This window comes from Meles meles, chromosome 4, assembly GCF_922984935.1.
Source record: "Meles meles chromosome 4, mMelMel3.1 paternal haplotype, whole genome shotgun sequence".
Classification (NCBI taxonomy): domain Eukaryota; kingdom Metazoa; phylum Chordata; class Mammalia; order Carnivora; family Mustelidae; genus Meles; species Meles meles.
The window spans coordinates 97,325,255-97,346,689 of record NC_060069.1 but is presented as its reverse complement, the minus strand read 5'-3'; the positions used below and the strand labels follow the sequence as shown (position 1 = coordinate 97,346,689).

The 21,435-nt window shown below is 39.3% G+C and overlaps 1 protein-coding gene across 2 annotated transcripts in view; it reads right to left on the bottom strand.

The window, feature by feature from the left end:
- Positions 1–7,416, bottom strand: part of IGSF11 (immunoglobulin superfamily member 11) — a 137,192-nt gene extending 129,776 nt beyond the window's left edge. For both annotated transcript variants that reach the window (XM_046003601.1, XM_046003602.1), the window contains exon 1: positions 7,060–7,416. In XM_046003601.1, coding sequence (XP_045859557.1) covers positions 7,060–7,111 — 52 coding nt within the window. In that variant the 5' untranslated portion in view covers positions 7,112–7,416. The remainder of the gene's footprint in view (positions 1–7,059) is intronic.
- Positions 7,417–21,435: the final 14,019 nt, after the last annotated feature.

Sequence of the window (21,435 nt, the reverse complement as noted above, 5' to 3'; positions counted from 1 at the left end):
GATGGGGAATCCCACTGTCATCTAAATAAGTCAGACATTAAAGAGATTTCCAAAAATGAACAACATGCTACTCTTCTTGCTAATATTTTCTGGTTTGGGCAAAAATTCTCACTTTTCGCAAAAATGTATTACTTATGTCAATACACAATGGACTTCTTGTTGTTTTTAAATTGACTAATAAATATTTTTAAACATTCTTACTTTTAGTTTTTAATATGGTAAGTATTGGTAGATACAATCCATATAAACAAAAACTCTTTGTGGTCCTCAATAATCTTTAAGGCACCAATAATCTTAAGGTCAAAAGTTTGAGAATCTTTGCCGTACACTGTTAACAGATTTTTACGTGTTCTGCATACTTTTTTTTCTTCTTTCATAAAATGGGAGTAATGACAATAATATTTATTGAAAACTTTACCTTGCATGAGTCTCATGATAGCCAGATGACATGGGTACTATATCTTCATTTTTTCCCCCATGATGAAGTTTTTATTTAATTCAATAAGCAACAGGGAAACACTGAAATCCTTTAAGCGAGAAATCTCGCATCATTCTAAAATGTACTTAAGAGAATGGATTTTTTTAAATTTAATTCATTAACATATAATGTATTATTTGTTTCAGGGGTACAGGTCTGTGATTCATTAGTCTTATATAATGCCCAGTGCTCATTAAAACACATACCCTTCCCAACGTCCATCACCCAGTTACCCCATCCCTTCAACCCCTTCCCTTCCAGCAAACCTCAATTTGTTTTCTATGATTAAGAGTCTGCATACTGTCTAGAGTCTTGGCTAACAAGCAGACTGTCTAAAGTCTACGGCAGTCTGCACTTACGCAGAGGCAATATGCATAAGTGAAATGTACTACAAGCTTTCTCAACTAATCAAAGCCTAAAATGCTAGCCTGACTGAAATGTGTTCTGCAACAAGTGATGTTTACTATACTTCACCCTCACTTTTTGCCATGTATTTTGTGTTCTGGGAAACGATCCTGACCTGTGGAGCTGACAGAAGTTGCATAGCAGGTAGTGATGGACCTGGTACAAGGAACCAAAGATGAAGTATTATAAAAGATGTCTGATGTTACTTAAGGCATCTCTGAGTACATGATGAAGGATGGAGCTATGATTGATTAGTAGAAGACTTCTGACATTTCGGAAGATACAAACATCACTGCAGACTGAAAGGATGGTCCACAGGGAATGAATCCTAGGTGGAAAAACTCTGGGGTGGAGGGGGGCGGGGGGGTGGGGGGGAGAATGTAGGCTCCAGGAAAGGGGAGTCAATGGGAGGGGAGCACAACTGGCAATCTCCCTTGGGGGCAGGCTATGATGCCTCCATTGGGGCTCATCTAGGTAATGCTCCTATTTCTAAAAAAAAAAAAAAAAATCTCCAGTACTTTGTACATATGATGCTGGGGGAGGTAGAGGCTGGACTTAGACTATACAGGTGTTATTTTAATTATCTCCTATTCTTGGGAGACTAGTTTTGACATACAGGCCCTCAGGACAAAGAATACCAGGCATGGAAATGGTAAACTTAATGGCTCTAAATGAACACCCAAATATCCAAGGTCATTCTTTATTGCATGGAGCAACGTGTTCAGAAATTCCTTAGGAAAAGATATTTCAAACACAGACAACTTCAAAGTTTCCTGATTAAAAATAAGCTAAAAATCAATTTTGAAAAATCTGTATTACATTTTTAAATTTACTTCCAAAGCCATGGAACCTAAAAATTCTATGAAAATAAATCTCTATCACCTCTTTTCCACAAAATATACACTAAGGTTTAAAGATAAACTGAAGCTGACACAGTCACACTAAATCCCTAAAAAATCCTTAACAAAAACTATTTTTCTTTAAAAGGGGGAAAAACATTCTTTTCGGGTACTTTAGGCACAGAGGATTACCAGTTCTCAAATATCTACTGAACACTTGCTCTGTGCCAGGCATGGTACTATCTTTTAGAGAAAGTATACATGCATACATATACATACATATATATAATATATAGTATATATAATATGCTATATGCATATAATATAATATAAATATGTACACACACATATACACACACTGAATTATATCATAAAGTCAACTTCATGTAATGAGGCGGAAATACTAGCATAGAATTACATCCACGTGTTCGCATATCCTCAACAATGCCCAGCTTCTAAAGTGACTTCTGGATCTGCCTGCTTGACTCCAGTGTTGATATATCCTCTAAATAGGTAGAGCTAAGTCAGTAGAAGGAGCCCTGAATGGCTAGATGATTTACCTGAAAAGAACCTGATGCTAACAACAGAACATCCTCCAAAATAGAAGAAGATGAGGAGGAAAGAGGGCAGAAAACAATCAACATTAGTGAGAATATGGGAGTGAAAGGAAAGATGTCTTCACATGAGCAACTGCTATCAACAGGGAGAGACTTTAGACAAAAGTGGGCAAGGGGCTCTCTAAATTAGGACATTTGTTAAAATTTCCATGGATGTGACCTTCAAAAGGCTCCAGAAAAAAGACAAACCATAAATGACTCTTAATCTCACAAAACAAACTGGGGGTTGCTGGGGGGAGGTGGGATTGGGAGAGGGGGAGCGGGCTATGGACATTGGGGAGGGGAGGCGAACCATAAGAGACTATGGACTCTGAAAAACAACCTGAGGGTTTTGAAGGATCAGGGGTGGGAGGTTGGGGGAACAGGTGGTGGGTAATGGGGAGGGCACGTTTTGCATGGAGCACTGGGTGTTGTGCAAAAAGAATGAATACTGTTACGCTGAAAAAATAAATAAAATGGAAAAAAAAAATTTAAACCTCTTTCTGATTTTTAAAAATACTGGATTAATTCGTCTTTTAAGACTGGCCTAGGAGTGGTCCCACTCTACTCGAGTTATATTCACAATGTCACACTGTGTTATTACATAGTTGTGACACTTTATGAAAAAACAGCATTGAATTTCCAACCCTAAATCCCAATCCACTATCATTCATAGCTGCTGATTTTAAACTAATTCTCTGAAGATTCTTCTGAAAAACTCTACGGAGTACAAAAATTTCCCGAATTCACTGCTTCTGGGGTCTCAACTTCTTTACTGGCAAAGCTTTTCTAAAGTAAAAGTATGCATCTAATACTGTCAGTTTGTTACCTCTCTCAAGATCAAAATGCTAAATGAAAGGAAACTAGTAAGGAGACATCCTCGAAGAATTTTATTTTATTGCACAAACCTTTTTTTTCCACATCAACAAATTTGTAGTTTTAATCCTTTTCTATAAACATAAAAATTGTGATGATATTTGCTAAAATATGCTCTTCCTACAATCCATATGTGAGGCAGAGTCCCACCATAGAGGACCTCTGTGGTATCTATCCGGCGATGGTAAAGAATGAACTGGTATCAGATCAATGGCTGAGTCTATCATTTGTGAAATTAGGAAACAGATTTTCTTTGGCTGACTTCATGTTTTTTTTTTAATCCTTACAAATGTAAACTACCCTTTCTTAGGTGGTAGGAAACCAGGTACAGAGGGAACCAATTACCCAAACTTTAATAGAAAGAAAAAAAAAATCCTTCCACAGTTTAGGTAAATCGGCTTAACTAATAAGTAACTAATTAACTTTCCACTTTTAAGACCAAATTCGGCTCAAATCAGATGGTGTTTTGAACACCACCCAAGAACTGACAATCCCTCTGAAACCAGTAACTCTCAATTATAATTGAAGAAGGGTATCAGAGCCTCCAGATGGTCTAAGGGACCTTCTCAAAATGCAAGGGTGAGATTTATGTGTGCCAGACAGTTCTTACCAAATAAAAGAGGGGGGTACTTGGAGTGAGGGGACTACCAGAAATGCAGCAATCCTACCTCCAATTGCCTCAAATATCACTACTGTAGATAACATAAATTCAGAATCCCTATTCTAAATAAACTAATGTAGATGAGAATTTCAGTGGGAGTACCACGATTCCCCCAAACCAGCTAGTATTTCTAGTCCCTTGTTCTGTAGAACTCACTGCAATTAAATAATCTTGTGTCCCAGCACATCACCTTGTTTGGCACTTAAATCACATGGTTTAAGTATGAAGATCCAAATGAGACTTTTCATTATAAATGCTTCCACTATCAAAGTGCGAAAACACATTTGAAAATGTGCCACATACTGTTACTGGGGGGAAAAATCTTTACCCATTGCATCATTACCTTGAGTCTGACAACAGTCCTAAGCATAACATTTTAGAAGCGCTTGGTGATTTAATGTTTAAATTCCTTCCTGAATAGTCCACATTGAAAATACAGTGGATTAAGCTTAATTTCTCTAAAGTTTTCATCCAGTGGCTGCCACCTTTCATGTAGGTCAAACTACAGGTTTTTTTACTAAAAAGTGAATCCTGCCAAAGCAGTTACATAATTCAAGTTAGAGCTAAGAAACCGAAGTTCACAAGACTTTTTTCAGAATGCTAACATTTAGGCTCATAATTCTTTTCGTTTTCATTTCATTTTTATGTGATCTTTTCTTTTTATAGATTTTCTCAGATGCTGGAAAGTTAACTGCTATTTCAAGGAATCACAAGTAGCACAAGAAATACTTCAGATATATCTAACCTATTGATAGAAATATACAGAAGTCAACTTTTCAGTTCAAATCCCCTTTGAAATTACTTCACAGAAAGTCAAACAAAAACAAAAACAGAAATCTCTTGACAACCATTTTCTTTCAAAAATGTAAGAGACTCTCTATGTCTACCTTTCATGCATCAAGACTTAGTAGTAGCCAATGCTACAATGATTAGCTACTTAACATTCCATTTCTTTTCCTCCTTCATAATGAAGCCACTTCGTTCAGGTTTCCACCCCTTCCCATCATTCTAAGTCCTAGGGATGGGCCCTAATTCATTCAACTTTGCCTTTGACTTCAACTTAATGGCAGTGAGGATATGGTATTCTCCTGGAGACTGTTATACTAGACACAAGGATGCACACAATAGCTGTTCACCCACCACCCCTCCCCATCTTAAGGAAACTGAGCAACAGTGGCCTTCCCGCGGCCTCCTGAATAAATCCCAAATTCAGCATTCAAGGCTCTCTACTATTGTTTTACTGCTTTTTTAGCCATTTCTCCTTTCCACACATCTCCTGCTCTAGCAGCTAGACACTTGGCCTTTCAAGAATATGCCCCTGCACTTTCCATTTCATAACCTTCGCCCGGCTGTTCCTTTGACTTGGAAAGAACGCCCAACCACTCCCATGTTAGCCAATTCAAATCCTACTTGAAGTTCGGATCAAAAGTAAACTTTTCTATCAAGTCTTCCTTGATATCACCGTTAACAAATGGCACCCATCATACATTCCTTGTGTCGTTAATCATTTTACATGCTTACAGCCTGTTTTAAAACTGCAGACTCCTTCCAGGCTGCAGTCTCATGCATCTTTGTCCTCCACCATCCCTCTCCAACAGACACCCAAATTCAGAAGGCAGCTCAGTAAACATATGTTGAACAAATGAACATTATTGTTCATTTCTGAGGGTGAAAAGTACTTCTACAAAACAGATTATCATGAAAGCTGAGTTGTCCTTGGAAGTCTTTAAAAATACCCTAGGACAGCTGAGGAATAGTTCTGCTGAAGGAAAGGAAACAAATCAGATGACCTTGTAAGGCTGCTTCTGCAAATTACATCAACTCTTCAAAAGTACTGCCTAATAATTCAAAAACAGACTATACACAAATGCTATTTACAAAAAGAGCAGCATTTATTATAATAGATGAAGGTTAAGAACAAATCATTTTTACCAAAATTACAGCAGCTCTTATAATATTTATACCATTTTTCAGTTATATCCAAGAAATTGTACAAAAAGCTCATTTACTCTAATTATTTCACACTTGAAAGAAGTAGGACAGAGAAAAATGCCAGGCACTTCAAATGGGCAACCAGACAAAATTAATTTGGAAACACATACTCATGTCAATTATTGTGTACACATCATCACCAAAAATATACCTACTGAACTCCAATAAAGTTACCTGCAATTTTGATGATTTCCTTCACTGGCATTTATGGAAAAAGTATGCGAAATTTTGTATTCCTTTCTCCCCTACTAAATAAATTTGAACAATTTAAGTCGACTAAAATGAAGTTACTTCAAGATCCATGGGTACATTATCAGTTCAAATAAGGCCACAAAACTATGGGAAACATATTGATATCTCCAGAAACAAACAAGTTTAACCACAATATTCCATAAATCACTGAACCTGCTCTTTAAATAAAACCTTCAGAATAAATCTCATCAATTAAATGGGACAGAAAACATTCCAAGGACAGTGCACTCACAAAAGAAAAAAGCACAGTATAAGATGAAAAACAGAGTTAAATATGATGACTATTCATAGACAATAAAATGTAAAAAAGATTAAATAGAGAGTAGAAAATGAAATAGTTTTTTTTTAACCATTAAATTAAACACACATTTAGTCTTTTTGTTCTAATACTGTTACACTCTGTATTTCTGTAAGCCAATTTAAATGCTTTGGGGAAGAAACTAGAGTACAAAAACTATATTGTTTTCGAACACAGTGTCGCACACTGTATAGTTATTTTTAAAGTAAAGATCACATTTTCAGTCAAGCTTGCATACGCTTGTTAAAGGTTATGATAAAGCTACAATTTAAAGTTTTCTCAGTTATTTTAAAGGCACCTCTGTTTTTCCTGGAGCCGCCGGATAACGGAAACTGATTCCAAATACTGTTTCTCCCTGGACCCAGTTAAGTGCGGGAGTGTTATCTAAAAAGCTCAGCGGGGTCAGAAGCAGGTCCTGGATCCGCGGAAACCGGAAAGCGCGTGCAGTTACCTCTAAGATCTGGGACACCTGAGAAGCTCGGAGGGGGAGGGGGTCGGGGACGCAGGCGGGACAGCAGCGGTGAGGGTGGGCGCGTGGGCCCCGGCCGACAGCAACGAATATGGTCCCTGCCAAAGTTGGGTTCGCAGGACCTGGCACAGGTCATCCCGGGCCCGCCGGCCCAGCCCGGCCCCACCGGGAGCAGAGGGCTCAGGCTACTCACCGTGCAGAGAGAGGAGCAGCAGAGGCGCCAGCGGAGAGCCCGGAGAAGTCATTCCGGGGCCGCGGGGAGCGCGCTCAACGCCCGCCCGGGTCCTCGTCGCGAAGGCGGAGACGCGGGCCGGGCTCTCGGCGCTCTTGGGGCAGCCGGGTCCGCCCCGCCGGGCCGGGACCGTGGGACGCGCAGCCGAGACAAGTGCAGCTCCCGCGCCTTGCCCCGCTCCGCAGACGCTGAGCTGCGACCAGGCGCGTCCCGGGCTCGCGGGCCTCGTCCCGCAGCGCCGCGGCCACCTCGCGCTGCCCCAGGACCCGACGGCCCGCCGCGCCGCCGGGGGAGCCACTCCCCCCGCAACTCTCGCCCAGCTAGTCCGGCAGCAGCCCGGCTCCGCTCTTCTCCGCGCCGCCCACTCGCCCCGCTCGGTCTCCCGGGCAACCGCGGCTCCAGCGCGACGCCTGGCGGCCCACCCGCGGAGCGAGCGCGGCGCGCAGCTGGCGCGGCCGCGGCCACCTGTGCGCGGTGCCGCCCACTCCCCCGCACGCCGCTGTGAGCGCCGCTGGGGACGGTCCGGGGGACGCCCTCCTGGCTTGCAGGCAAGGCCCACCCCTGCGATGAACTACTCCACAGACAGGGGTGTCAGTCTTGATCCCCAGAGTCTGCTAGGAAGAACTTGCCACAACATTCGTTGAGCAAGATTCTTTTCTGTTTTCAGATGATTTCTATTTGTCCATTTCCTCTCTTCTGTAACCTACATAATCTGGCAAAAATCTGATTCTGGCAAAATTAAGAATTGATGAGGTTTGTTCTATTCCACAGTTTTGTTTTGTTTTTTCTCCCCACACCCACCCACTACTCTTTTTTCCTTAAAAGAGCGTAAATGCTGTACCGTGCTTCTCATTCCCCGTTTCCGTCAAAGACACTACCATCTTCTCTTGCCCCTTTAGTAAAACTTATCTCAACGTCTAATATTTAAAATTCTCCACTTTAAACGTTTTGGCTTTCTTAAACTAATTTAAACGCTTTGTTAATTAGTGAGGGGATGATTTTATTATGGTGATTGTTACTTTGGGTTTTTATTTTTGGTTTCCTGTTTGTTTTGGTTGGATGGAAAAGGAGACCTTCTTGGCATTTGCAACTATTTTACTTAAATATCTACCTTCTCTTCTTATAAAAACTAATCTTCATTCCTTCTCCATTGGATCACTGGTGCCTTAACAGCCCATAGTCACTTTCTGCTTCAGCCTCCGATGGGAACCTTCTAAAATTTTTGGACGTACCTTCCCTGGGGAATGTCAAACCATTCTGGTGAATTTCTACACAGCATAGATAAAGATTTTGGGGGCCACTCGAAATTTTGAACCCTCATCTGGCAAATATAATACTCCCAGGCAACTGAGAATTAAAATAGTATGCACAGGAGAAAGGCAAATATGTAAAACATCAATACATTGGACAAAAACTGGAAGATAAGTGTAAAAATAACAGTATCAAGATGGTGGAATTATGGATGCACCCTTTTATGGAAATTGGTAATGTTATAATTTTATGTAAGAGAGAGAGAACACATTAAGAAATGTCAATCGCCTTTAATATCAATATCCTGAAAAGATATAGTTTGATTATGAATTGAAGATGCTTCAACTTTGTTCACTACCTCCAATTTGTTAGAATCCCTTACCAGACCTCTAATGGCAAAAAAAAATAATATGACATATAGATTGACATTAATAACAGAAATTTTACATTTCAGCTGTGATTTCATCACTGGGCTGATTCTCATTCTTTTAAATTCCACAGCAAGAACTAGATTTTCTTTCTCCATCCAGTTAAATTCCTTGTTTTGTAATGTACATTTTCCCACATTCAAGCCCAGTCCCAAATAGGGCATGAGTAAGATAAAATATTTTTAAAGGTTTTATTTATTTATTTGAGAGAGAGAGGTCATAAGCAGGGGGGAGAGGTAGAGGGAGAAGCAGACCCCCTGCTGATCAGGGACCCCCCCCCCCCCCAATACAGGGCTCAATCCCAGGACCCTGGGATCATGACCTGAGCCAAAGGCAGTCATTAACTGACTGAATCACCCAGGCACTTGCTTAAGAGTAATATAAAGAGGTGATATCTCATTGTGGTTTTGATTTGTATTTCCCTGATGCCGAGTGACGTGGAGCACTTCTTCATGTGTCTGTTGGCCATCTGGATGTCTTCTTTGCAGAAATGTCTGTTCATGTCCTCTGCCCATTTCTTGATTGGATTGTTTGTTCTTTGGGTGTTGAGTTTGCTAAGTTCCTTATAGATTTTGGATACTAGCCCTTTATCTGATATGTCGTTTGCAAATATCTTCTCCCATTCTGTCAGCTGTCTTTTGGTATCACCTCACACCAGTCAGAATGGCTAAAATTAACAAGTCAGGAAATGACAGATGCTGGAGAGGATGTGGAGAAAGGGGAACCCTCCTCCACTGTTGGTGGGAATGCAAGCTGGTCCAACCACTCTGGAAAACAGCATGGAGGTTCCTCAAAATGTTGAAAATAGAACTACCCTATGACCCAGCAATTGCACTACTGGGTATTTACCCTAAAGATACAAACATAGTGATCCGAAGGGGCACGTGTACCCGAATGTTTATAGCAGCAATGTCTACAATAGCCAGACTATGGAAAGAACCTAGATGTCCATCAACAGATGAATGGATCAAGAAGATGTGGTATATATACACAATGGAATACTATGCAGCCATCAAAAGAAATGAAATCTTGCCATTTGCGACGACGTGGATGGAACTAGAGCGTATCATGCTTAGTGAAATAAGTCAATCGGAGAAAGACAACTATCATATGATCTCCCTGATATGAGGACATGGAGAAGCAACATGGGGGGGTAGGGGGATAGGAGAAGAATAAATGAAACAAGATGGGATTGGGAGGGAGACAAACCATAAATGACTCTTAATCTCACAAAACAAACTGGGGGTTGCTGGGGGGAGGTGGGATTGGGAGAGGGGGAGCGGGCTATGGACATTGGGGAGGGGAGGCGAACCATAAGAGACTATGGACTCTGAAAAACAACCTGAGGGTTTTGAAGGGTCAGGGGTGGGAGGTTGGGGGAACAGGTGGTGGGTGATGGGGAGGGCACGTTTTGCATGGAGCACTGGGTGTTGTGCAAAAAGAATGAATACTGTTACGCTGAAAAAATTAATAAAAAGGGAAAAAAAAAAGAGTAATAGAAAGAGAAAAGTGAGGAAGCTGTCAGATGGCAGGTGCTACTCAGAACAGGTCTTTGCTTCACCATAACCCCAGGTTTAAATATTGAGATAGAATATTCATTCTTTAATTAAATAAATAACCTAATAATCTAGGATGAAAAACTTTGATAAAGCATGTTGCCTGATATATTTCTTAGCACATCTATTCAAGTATTTACTAAGTATCTAACTGTGTAAGACATGGTTAACTTGAAGGTTAAACATAAAGTATAAGATATGACGCCCACACTTTAAAAAACTTAAAGTTGTACATGGGACATATCCTCAAGGTCATGAATCAGAGAAAGTGAGCTCGCTCTCCTGCCTCTGTGTCACCATAATGTACAGTCTACCAACAGGAGCCGGTGAGTTATTAAGAGGAGTAGCCCTTTTCATAGAAAAAGAAATGTAGCTTCTGAAGGGAGAGTGGGAATAATCCGATTTCAGACAGCAATCTGGCGGCCCAGAAGCTCAGGGCAGATGGTAAACGGTGGACTCACAGGAAGCCGACTGGGAGTACTGAAAACTCTAAGTGCCATTCACAGAGAATTCCAAAAGGACACTCTCACAGGAAACAGAGAAAAACATGTGCTTTTTAATTTACACAGATAATACCACTGGCATTATTTCAAGTAAATTTGTTATTAGTAATGATGAGTTCCACCAACTCTTTCATCCTTCTCTGCTTTATGACCACAGTAGGATTTCTTTAAATCTCTTAAGTATTCTAAGTTCTAAAGCAACAGACAACATCTTACATTTGTATAATACTTTATAAACTTCAAAATGTTTTCACATATATTATTTCTTCTGATCTTCACAGCAATCCCAGGGGGTAGATCAGGCAGGTATTATTACCCCCTCTTCGCATAGTAAGACACTGAGTCTCTAAAAGATCAAGGGATTGCAAATACCAAGGCAAAACTAAAACCAGGTTCTTCTGACATTCATCCTACAGTTGTTTCCTACCACACCATGACGTCTTTCTCTTTTATCTCTTTACAGACCAACATCTGAAGGAATTTATATAAACCACAGTGTCTTAAAGCCGTCTGTGGGGAACACTATTGTTGTCACCCCAAAATTTATCCCCCCTCCACCCCACCAATCCTCCGTACCCCCACATAAGTAGCCCATAAAATTTCAGCCATGTTGGTGCCACCCTCACCTCTAAGGGTGTTATAGTTGGTCTCTCTGACCAAGGAAGAAATGGAGAGGGGAATATCTGGCATCAGGAACCCTAGGGTAAAATGCTCTGATATGATCATCTTGGCTTGAAAACATTAATGAAATGAGAATATGGTCAATTTCTAAATATCTAAATATGGATTATCCCAATCCAAATGTTAATCCTAGACCAGCTTCTATTCTCCACCCATCAAAATGCTGGATCATCTCTCTACAGTCAGTTATTCTGCATTCAAGAATGGAAAATTAATTTTAATATTAGCTTAGGAGAGAAACAATTAAGAAAGAAAAACAGGGAATTATAAGGCTTTCCAAAGCCAATTATAAATTATTTTTAATTAGCAACTTTAAATTATTAATAGTACCTATCTCTCTCCATTTACAATATAATTAATTGCATTTAAGTTTTTGAGGATGTTTGTCTACGGAATATTTTATGAGAATATAAGAATAGAATCTTAGAGTTAGAAAATACTTTTGGGGGGCACCTGGGTGGCTCGGTCGGATAAGCGTCTGCCTTCGGCTCAGTCCTGGGATGGAGCCCCACATTAGGGTCCCTGCTCAGCAGGAAGCCTGCTTCTCCCTCTGCCTGCCACTCCCCCAGCCTATGCTTGCTAGCTAGCTTGCTGTCTCTGTCAAATGAATAAATAAAATCCTAAGAAGAAAGAAAGGAAGGAAGGAAGGAAGGAAGAAAGGAAGGTAGGTAGGAAGGAAAGAGGGAAGGAAGGAAGGAAGGAAGGAAGGAAGGAGGGAAATGCTTCTTGGTCCTTGTTTGAGTCAGTAACTCATTCTGTAACTATTTTAACCAAGCTGCTTAGGATTATGTGTAACCTAGATAGAGTAGAGCTTGGTCCTTACCGAAGTGAAATTTGAAAGGAATTGTTCCCCTTTCCTCTTGGTAAAGAGGCAATTAAGGCTCTATAATAACAATAGAGGATCCAGGGTGGCTCTGTCTCATGGGTTAAGCATCAGACTCTTAGTTTCATCTCAGGTCATGATTTCAGAGTCCTGAGAGAGAGCCCTGCCTAGGGCTTCATGCTCAGCATGGCGTCTGCTTGAGACTCTCTCCTTCGGCACCACCGCCCCCAACTTGCACATGGTCATTTTCTCTCTCAAGTAATAAATAAATAATAATAAAGGAATGGGGAAGATGATAATGGAATTATTAGAATAATTAACAAGTCAGTAACTATTTATTCTGTTAAGATATAAAGAAACCATTTAATATTTTAAAACCATCTTCTCAAATGTTGGATCAGTTTATAACCTAGATATATTGACAGTTTAGTCTTTCTGACCAAACCTGATTATTTGGTCGGTTTCTGCCCACTCCTCTGGTAGAGCGGGCAAGATAGGATTTACACAAAGGTAAGGAGCGTTTCCATCCCGGTCACCAGAGTCTAATCCCTATCACCACTGTGAATATTGCTGAAGCAAAATTTCACATCTCCATCAATTTGAGAAAAAAATTGGTTCTTTTCCTTGAAATTCTTTTATTATGAACACATTTATTTTCAGACAAAGCTACTTTCTGAGCAGGACCCATTGGGACAAAATGCTACAGAATTCATTCTAATGGCAAATCTAAAATAGTGCCACTATGATTTTTAGGACTTGAAAAGGGAAATAGCATAAGAAGCATTTTATGTCACCTCAATTCTTTGTATTCTCTTTCTTATAACGCAAGGAAAATAATTTTCAAATATTCTTTGAAGTCTCTTTACCAGTACTCAGTAATCTATGCTAATCTCTTTGAACCTCTCACTTGAGTTTCAATATTTGGTACTGGTAATCATTTATTTCAGTTGGTTCAAACTCTGAGTTTTCCATAGAAGTTTTCCATAGAAGTTTAATTAATTTATTTATTTTTTCAGCGTAACAGTATTCATTTTTTTTGCACAACACCCAGTGCTTCATGCAATACGTGCCCTCCCTATTACCCACCACCTGGTTCCCCCAACCTCCCACCCCCGCCCCTTCAAAACCCTCAGGTTGTTTTTCAGAGTCCATAGTCTCTTATGGTTCGCCTCCCCTTCCAATTTTTTTTTATAAACATATAATGTATTTTTATAGTTTTCCATAGAAGTTTAAGTACAGTTCAAACTTTTATTTCTGGCAGGAAAACAGAGTAGAGACCTTGACTTAAAAGAGAAATGTGAAATTATATTTTTTTAATCCCAAAAGAATTGATGAGACCTCGATAAAATAGGGGAAATTCAAGCCAAAAGCCACATGGAGGAAGGAATTCTTCCACAATCTATTCTCAACGTAGCATCTGTTGAATCAGATCAGATCACTCTTCTGCCTGATGACTTCCTGCCTCACTCACAGTGAAAGCAAAAGTCTTTACTGTAAACTACAGCACTTGTGTTAGATTTCTATTGCTGCTGTAACAAATCACTGCAAATCTAGTGGTATAAAACAACAAAAACTTTTTATCTTATCTTTCTGAGGTCAGAAGTCCAAAATGGGTCTCACTGGGATAAGATTAAGATGGCTGCAGTGCTGTTTCTTTCTGGAGAATCCTTTTCCTTACCCTCTCCAGCTTCTAGAGTCCACCTACTCTCCTGGGCTTATGGCCCCCTTCCGCCATCTTCAAAGTCACCAATATCAGGCCACATTCTTCTCACATTGCTATTTCTCTGACTCTCTCCCCTACCTTTTCTTCTACGTTTAAGGATCCTTGTGATCACAGTGCACCCATCTGGATAATCAGGGACAATCTCTTTATCTCTAGGTCAGTTGAAGGGCAACCTTAATTTTATTTGCAACCTTAATTCCCTTTTGCCAAGTAAGGGAACATATTCTCAGGTTCTAGGAATTAGGAAGTGGGCATCTTTGCAGGGTGGGGGCTATTATTCTGCTTACCACAAGGCCCAACTTGATCTAGTCCCTCCCTTGTCTGTTTAATTGCGTCTCTTTTCCCCTCATTCACTCAGCTCTCACTACAATAACCTCTTCAATGTTCCTTGGACAAACAGGAACATGTTTGCTTTGGAACCAACAAAATTATTCTTTCCCTAGGTTTTGCTTATCTCTCCTTTCACTTCCTGAGCATTTTTTCTCACATGTCTCCTGAAGTGAGTCCTTTGTCAACCATCTTTTCTAAAATTTAAAATGAGAGATGGAAAGAATGAGATCTCAAATAAAATCATAATTTAAAAGGAGACATCACTACAGATGTTATAGAGATTAAAAAGATAAGGAGAATAATGAATAATTTTAAGCTGATAAATTTGAAAACTTAGAATAAAGGGACAAATGCCTAAAGAGATATAACTTACAAATACTTGCTGAAAAATAAACATAAAATATGAATATTCCCATATAATTAAGGTAAGGCAATAATTTAAAATCTTATAAATAAAACTACAGATCAAGACAATTTTATAAGGAAGTTTCACCAAATGTTCAGGAAACAAAAAACTCTATCTTTCACAAATTACTTGACAATACAGAAAAGAAGGAATCTCTCTTCAATTCATTTTGTGGTGCTAGAATTATTTTGATTACCAAATACTGACAAAGATAATGGAAGAAAGGAAGCTAGGCCAACTTTCATCACATAGAGATTTACACCATACAAATGAATATTAGCAAATCAAGTTCAGTGATATATAAAAAGGGTAATCAATTCATCACACCAATTGGCTTTATTTCAGGAAGTAAGATTGGTTTAACATGTGAAAATTAATGTTATTCACTACATTGAAAGATTAAGAAAAAAATCAGATGATCATTTCATTAAGTGTGCACTGAAGGCAAAGCTTTGAGAAACCTGGATGCCACTCTCAGAGAACAGTAAAAGCAGTATGAAGAAGGCTGGGGTAGTCAAATAATTTTAAGGGTACTACATTGCTTAAAGAAAGATGATAAGATACCTAAATCCCAAAACTCTGGACTCAAGGCCTGGACTGAAACTCAAGTACTTTCTAAGAATGGGCTAAAAGAATATTACCTCTTAAAGATGCAGAGTTAACATAACTATGGCCTAATAAAGTTTCAGAAATAATGTCTGTATCCTCTATCTCTTTTCTTGCTGTGTCATTTACATATTTACACTTTCAACTAACTTCCTGTATTTTTCCTCTTCTTGTTTTATTTAGGGGGTGATGGTAGCAGGTAATTTTATAGTCAGTCCACAGACTGAGGAATCTCAAGACAAGACTCTCAAGACAAGATTGTTCTTTTAAGAACAACCAAAAAGAAGAATGGATATCACCACTGGACTTAAATCTGGGAACCATAAATAATAATAAGACTTTGGAGGCACCTGGGTGGCTCAGTTGTTTGGCCATCTCCCTTTGGTCAAGTCATGATCCCAGAGTCCTGAGATCAAGCCCCGCATCAGGCTCCCTGCTCAGTGGAGAGACTGCTTTTCCCTCTCTCTCTGTCCCTCTCCCCATTCATGCTCTCTCTCTTTCAAATAAAACTTTTAAATAATAATATTAATAATAGTAATAAGACTTTGGATTATCTCCTAAAGTAGAATTGAGTGATTTTATAGTCATGAGAAGATACCCACATTATGTATTTTTTAAATGTAAATATAAGGGAGAAAAGTATTGGTAGATGTTGGGCATTTGAAGGAGAAGACTCTGGGGAGGATTGCTAAGTATTTTCTTACTGCTAAGCATCAAGACTCTCTTTCAGTGTTTGAGAATTCCCCAGTTTTATTCTCACTGGGAACCAAAGTTTACCTCCCACCATGGAAGCCAAAAATGTTTCCGGAACTCCTAGCAACTATAGTGTGCACACATAACACAAAGTTTAGCCAACTGGAGAAGCTTACCTCTGGATTTTAAATCTTGAGCAGGTATCAGAAAAATTCAGGGATAAGAAAAGGATAAGAATAAGGAAGGGATAAAAAAGAATTCATTCTACTGTCCACTGAACAGAGGCCAGGTGTGGCATGCAGTACTTGGTGGTCTCTGGACTGTTCATATGATGTCATTCTGGTGACTTGGCCTCCTTTAATTGCTGCTTGTTTTCTGACCCTTTAGATTTCCTGTCTTTTCCATAAGCTACCCAACATCCTGAACCTTTCCTGCTTTAATTAACCACCATCAATTTCTGTTGCTTGCCAACATTGTCTTCAGAGTTAAAGTGTTCTAAGGTTCTTGCCTTTCTAGAAGGAGGTTAGAGAAATTCATGAATTTCTATTTCAAAAAAGGTGAGGTCCTACTTGAGTAGAGCCAACAGAGATTATCCTTCTAAAGAGGTAACATCTTGGCTAATAGTCAAAAAAGAAAATACGAAGAAATGAGCCATGAAAAGAACCAGAAATTGCAAAAAGATGGCCTCCAGTATGGTAACATACCTGATCAGCGTGTGGATCAGAGCCAGTATCACATGTACATTTCATATTTAAATTCATTCCATGTTTATGCATACTTGTCATGTGCTGGGACCTTGCTATCTGCTTTAACATACAGAGTTTCATTTAAACCTGTCAACAACTCTGTGAAATAGATAGTTTTCCCTTCATTTTTCCAGATGAATAAAACTTAAGATTTAGAGAAACTAAACTTTTTGGTCAAAAACATACAGTTCTTAAGTAATAAAACCCAAATGATAAAACACAACCTTTCTGACTGTAAGGGCAGTATTCTTTCCACTATACCCTAATACCTCTATTTGAATGAGCAATCCAATTGGCAGTTTGGAACTGGTCCTATTTCTGCTACTTTTTAGTACTAAAGAATTGTTTGTTCAGATTTTAGCCTGTCTTCTGAATCTGTTAATGAACACTCTTCCTTAAAAGATACTTACACACTTGAGTGAATACCACCACCCCTTAAAAATTAATATTAAATTTTATAGTTAGTGCACTTGAAAGATTAAATAATACCTGGATTTTATGTGCTATTAATAATAACATTAGTAATAACCCATAAAAATTGGGACTCAAATTAAAAACAGTGAGCCATGCTGTGTTTCTATGGCAACACAATGAAGAAAATATTAGATGGCCTGAAAGATATTTAATTCCAAGAAGTTGGTTCACGGCTTTAATATCATTTTAGAAAATCCATATATATCTAATCTTTATTACCCAAATCCGCACATTACTACCATATATTCCTAAAGAAAGAGTATTAGACCCTTCTTTGTGCAACATTTCAGACCTTCTCAGCCCCACCTCTATTCCAGCCTCTGCCTCAGGCTCAGATCAGCTTCTCACAGATATAATCTGACAGAAACTTCCTTCACTATGGCCTACACCAAGTAGCTCTCCCTACTCAGGACACTGCTGCCTGGGACATGGGCAGGAATCTGGTGGGACTGATGTGTGTAACCTGGAAGCACAGCGATGTCCACACTTATGGGGCCACTCTTGACCCATAGATAAGCCTACTGCCTTGCATTCTCCAAGGGGGCCAGTACTTAGTCCCTTAAGTTACTCAGAAGGCCCAGGCATGATCAACAGTAGCCAAAAGATAATGACTACATCCTTGAATGGCTTTTCCTCCTTCTCTTTTTTCATTCCTTCACCAGTTAACCCTGCTCCCTGAAACTACTACCTAACTAAACTAACTCTACATAAACCTTTGTCTCAGGATAAACCTTCAGGGAACCTAGACTAAGAGACCTACCCTTAGGTAGATTTTATATGCCTATATATATGGTTCTTACTATGATTCTATTATCGTTTTTTTAATAGCCAACTCTTTCCAAAGTACATGTCAAAACTATGGAATAGTACACTTTTTCTTGTCCTGGAAATTTTGGCATGTCTCTGTAATGTATCTTTCTTGAAATCTAGAATCAAATAAGCCAAATATAAAACACAGCTTTGGCATTTGAAATTCTAAATGATAAAAAGTTTGCTTAATGTCAACTCTGTTACATATGTTTTTAAAGAACTTTTGGAAATTCATTTAACCTATCTAGTCCTCAACTATATAACCTTTATAAAAATGGAATATAGGGACACCAGGGTGGATCAGTCAGTTAATCATCTGCCCTCAGCTCGGGCCATGATTCCAGGGTCCTGAGATTGAGCCCCTGTTGGAGCCTGAGATCTGCTTAGGGCTCCCTGCTCCATAGGGTGGTTGCTTCTCCCTCTCCCTGTGCCCATCCCCTGCTCACACAAGGGCGTGTGCCTGCACTCTCTCTGTCTCTCAAATAAATAAATAAAATCTTAAAAAAAAGGAATATAATTCTTACGTTACAGGTTGTTATAAGAATCCAATAAAGTAATATATGTTAAAATGCCCATTACAACCTCTGACAGATAATCAACCTAACAAGTAATGCTGTTATTACCATTATTAGTAGATTATTGATTTTATTAATCATATATTATTGACTTTACTATTGATTTTATGTTTGAAAGTCCATCCTCATGGGCATAAAACATCCATTTCATGGACTTAATATTCCACCAAAAATTTTTCATTGCATTGTATTCTGTAGCCATTAAGCAAATATTTGAATTCATTTAATTCTCAGAATAGAGATAATTTCACAGAATAAACTGAAAAGACCTCTGAACAGATCTTTAAAATGAGACACTTTAAGGCATCACTGCTTTAGCAATACATTTGCCTCGCAATCAACCCTACCCTGTCCTTCCACCTTTAATGAATATACATAGGTTTCATGTAGTCCTTCATTAATTCAGTAAGTACAGAGAAATCCCCATATGACGTGTTAAGTGGAAATGAAGCAATTAGATCATATAAAATGCATGTTTGCATTATTACGAGGTTAATAAAACGGCTGGGTTAATAAATTGTCTAGCTCCTCAGGAATTCCAGAGGTCCTATTGCTGGATCCAGATATATTCTTGTCCTAGCTGTGGTTTAGCGCCACCTGGTGGCAGACCAAAATAAAGCTTGCCTACTGATTGCCTTGATTTAAGAATAATTGGCCATAACATACAGGGACATGCCGTAGGCTTCCTAAGACAAAACTGCCTGCATTTAACCTTCTAACCTCACCCACCACATCCTTCCTTAGAAAGCGAGCACTTTAGCCTCCATCCGATCCCTATACCTCCAATATGCAAAAGGGCTGAACATGGGACGGGCAGTAATAGCCAATTCCATTATATGTTAATTCTCATTATTTATGATGCATAGTGTAATGTGGTTTTACAGTATTTACATATCCCAGGCCCTGTCCAAGGTTCTGGTGATATATTAAGTAGCAAAAAAATCTAAAGATCTTTTCTCTTATGAAGCGTCCAGTTTAGTGGAAATGCAGAAATGTATCACATGATCCTACAAACAAATGCTACAGTGGTATGAAGGAGAGTTTACGTGCTAAAGCAGGACTGTAACAGAATTTAAAATAATTAAAGAGATCTCAAAAGAATTCTCTGAAAAAATGATTCTTCTAAAAAGACCGAAGGTTGACTAGCAATGGAGAGGTAGATAATTTCTGACTCAAGCAAAAGAATGTGTAACAGGGGCGCCTGGGTGGCTCAGTGGGTTAAGCTTCTGCCTTCAGCTCAGGTCATGATCTCAGAGTCCTGGGATAGAGCCCCGCATCAGACTCTCTGCTCAGCGGGGAGCCTGCTTCCCCCTCTCTCTCTGCCTGCTTCTCTGCCTACTTGTGATCTCTCTCTCTGTGTCAAATAAATAAATAAAATCTTTTAAAAAAATGTGTAACAGATATTTTGAAACAATTAAAATTACGCATTTTTAACTTCCCTTTGTAAATCATATTTTCCCTCAGTCTTTCCCCCTTTTACATAAAGCCATGAGTTTTGTTCCACAGAAGACAGAACAGGCACCTGGAGGGAAAGTGTCATTCTGCTTTGAGAATGATGGTTACTCTTTGAGCCCATGGCAAGGTCTCACTTTCTAGTAGACAGTCTTCAAGAGAGGGAAAAGTTCTACCTACTTTTGTTATTGTCATCATTAATGTTTGTAGTTTTATTTGTTTTTAATTCAAATACCTCCTTTTTAAGTATCAAGAGACAAGTCAGATGGATTCAAACAAAAGGATTCTATTGTTAAGTCATCCTGAAGACAGGTCAGGTTTACATAAATGAGGTTCCAACTCTATCAAGAAGGCCAGGGAAGGGGCACCTGGATGGCTCAGTGGGTTAAACCTCTGCCTTCGGCTCAGGTCATGATCTCAGGTTCCTGGGATGGAGCCCCGCATCGGGCTCTCTGCTCAAGCAGGGAGCCTGCTTCCTCCTCTCTCTCTCTCTGCCTGCCTCTCTGCCTACTTGTGATCTCTGTCTGTCAAATAAATAAATAAAAATCTTTAAAAAATATATAAAAAAAGAAGGCTAGGGAAGCTCTTCAAAGAAGAACCCAGGAAGAAAAAGAGAGAGAAGGTAAGGAAGTCCTATTGGACTGCCCTCACTTTTCCTGATAGGTTCAACTACTGCAATTTAGAAAATGAGTGGTGGGAGAGGTATGGCTGGGGAAAAAGTATTCATGGGTAGAGGCCAGAAGATGGTCGCACAGAACTGCGCCCACTCCATGACAGTGGTGAAGAAAGAACAGATTAGAGTTATCGTGTTCTTGGTTGAGTGAGGAAAGGAAGGCACTCTGAGTCACTGAGAACACTGGTGAGCCCTCACATTGGAATGAAATGCCCACAGACAAAGGACTACAAGGTCAGAAATATGTTCTCCTACATTTTCTTCTAAACACATTATTGTTTTACCTTTCACATTCGTATCTGCAATCCATACAGATTTGATTTTTGTACATGGTGGGAGGTGGAGATAGCTAGTTAACATAGCACAATTTATTGAAAAGGCTAACCTTTCCTTACTGAACTACACATTGTAGTCTTTGTCATAAATGAGACAATTGAATATATGTGGGGTTCGATTTCATTGGTCAATTTCTCTCTTCTTGCATCAATGTTACACTATCTTAATTACTATAGGTATATAATAGTCATGATATTTGGGAGTATAATCCTCCAATTTTTTTTTCAGTTTTGTTTTCCTTAAGACTGCCTTTTCTATTCTTGCTTCTTTG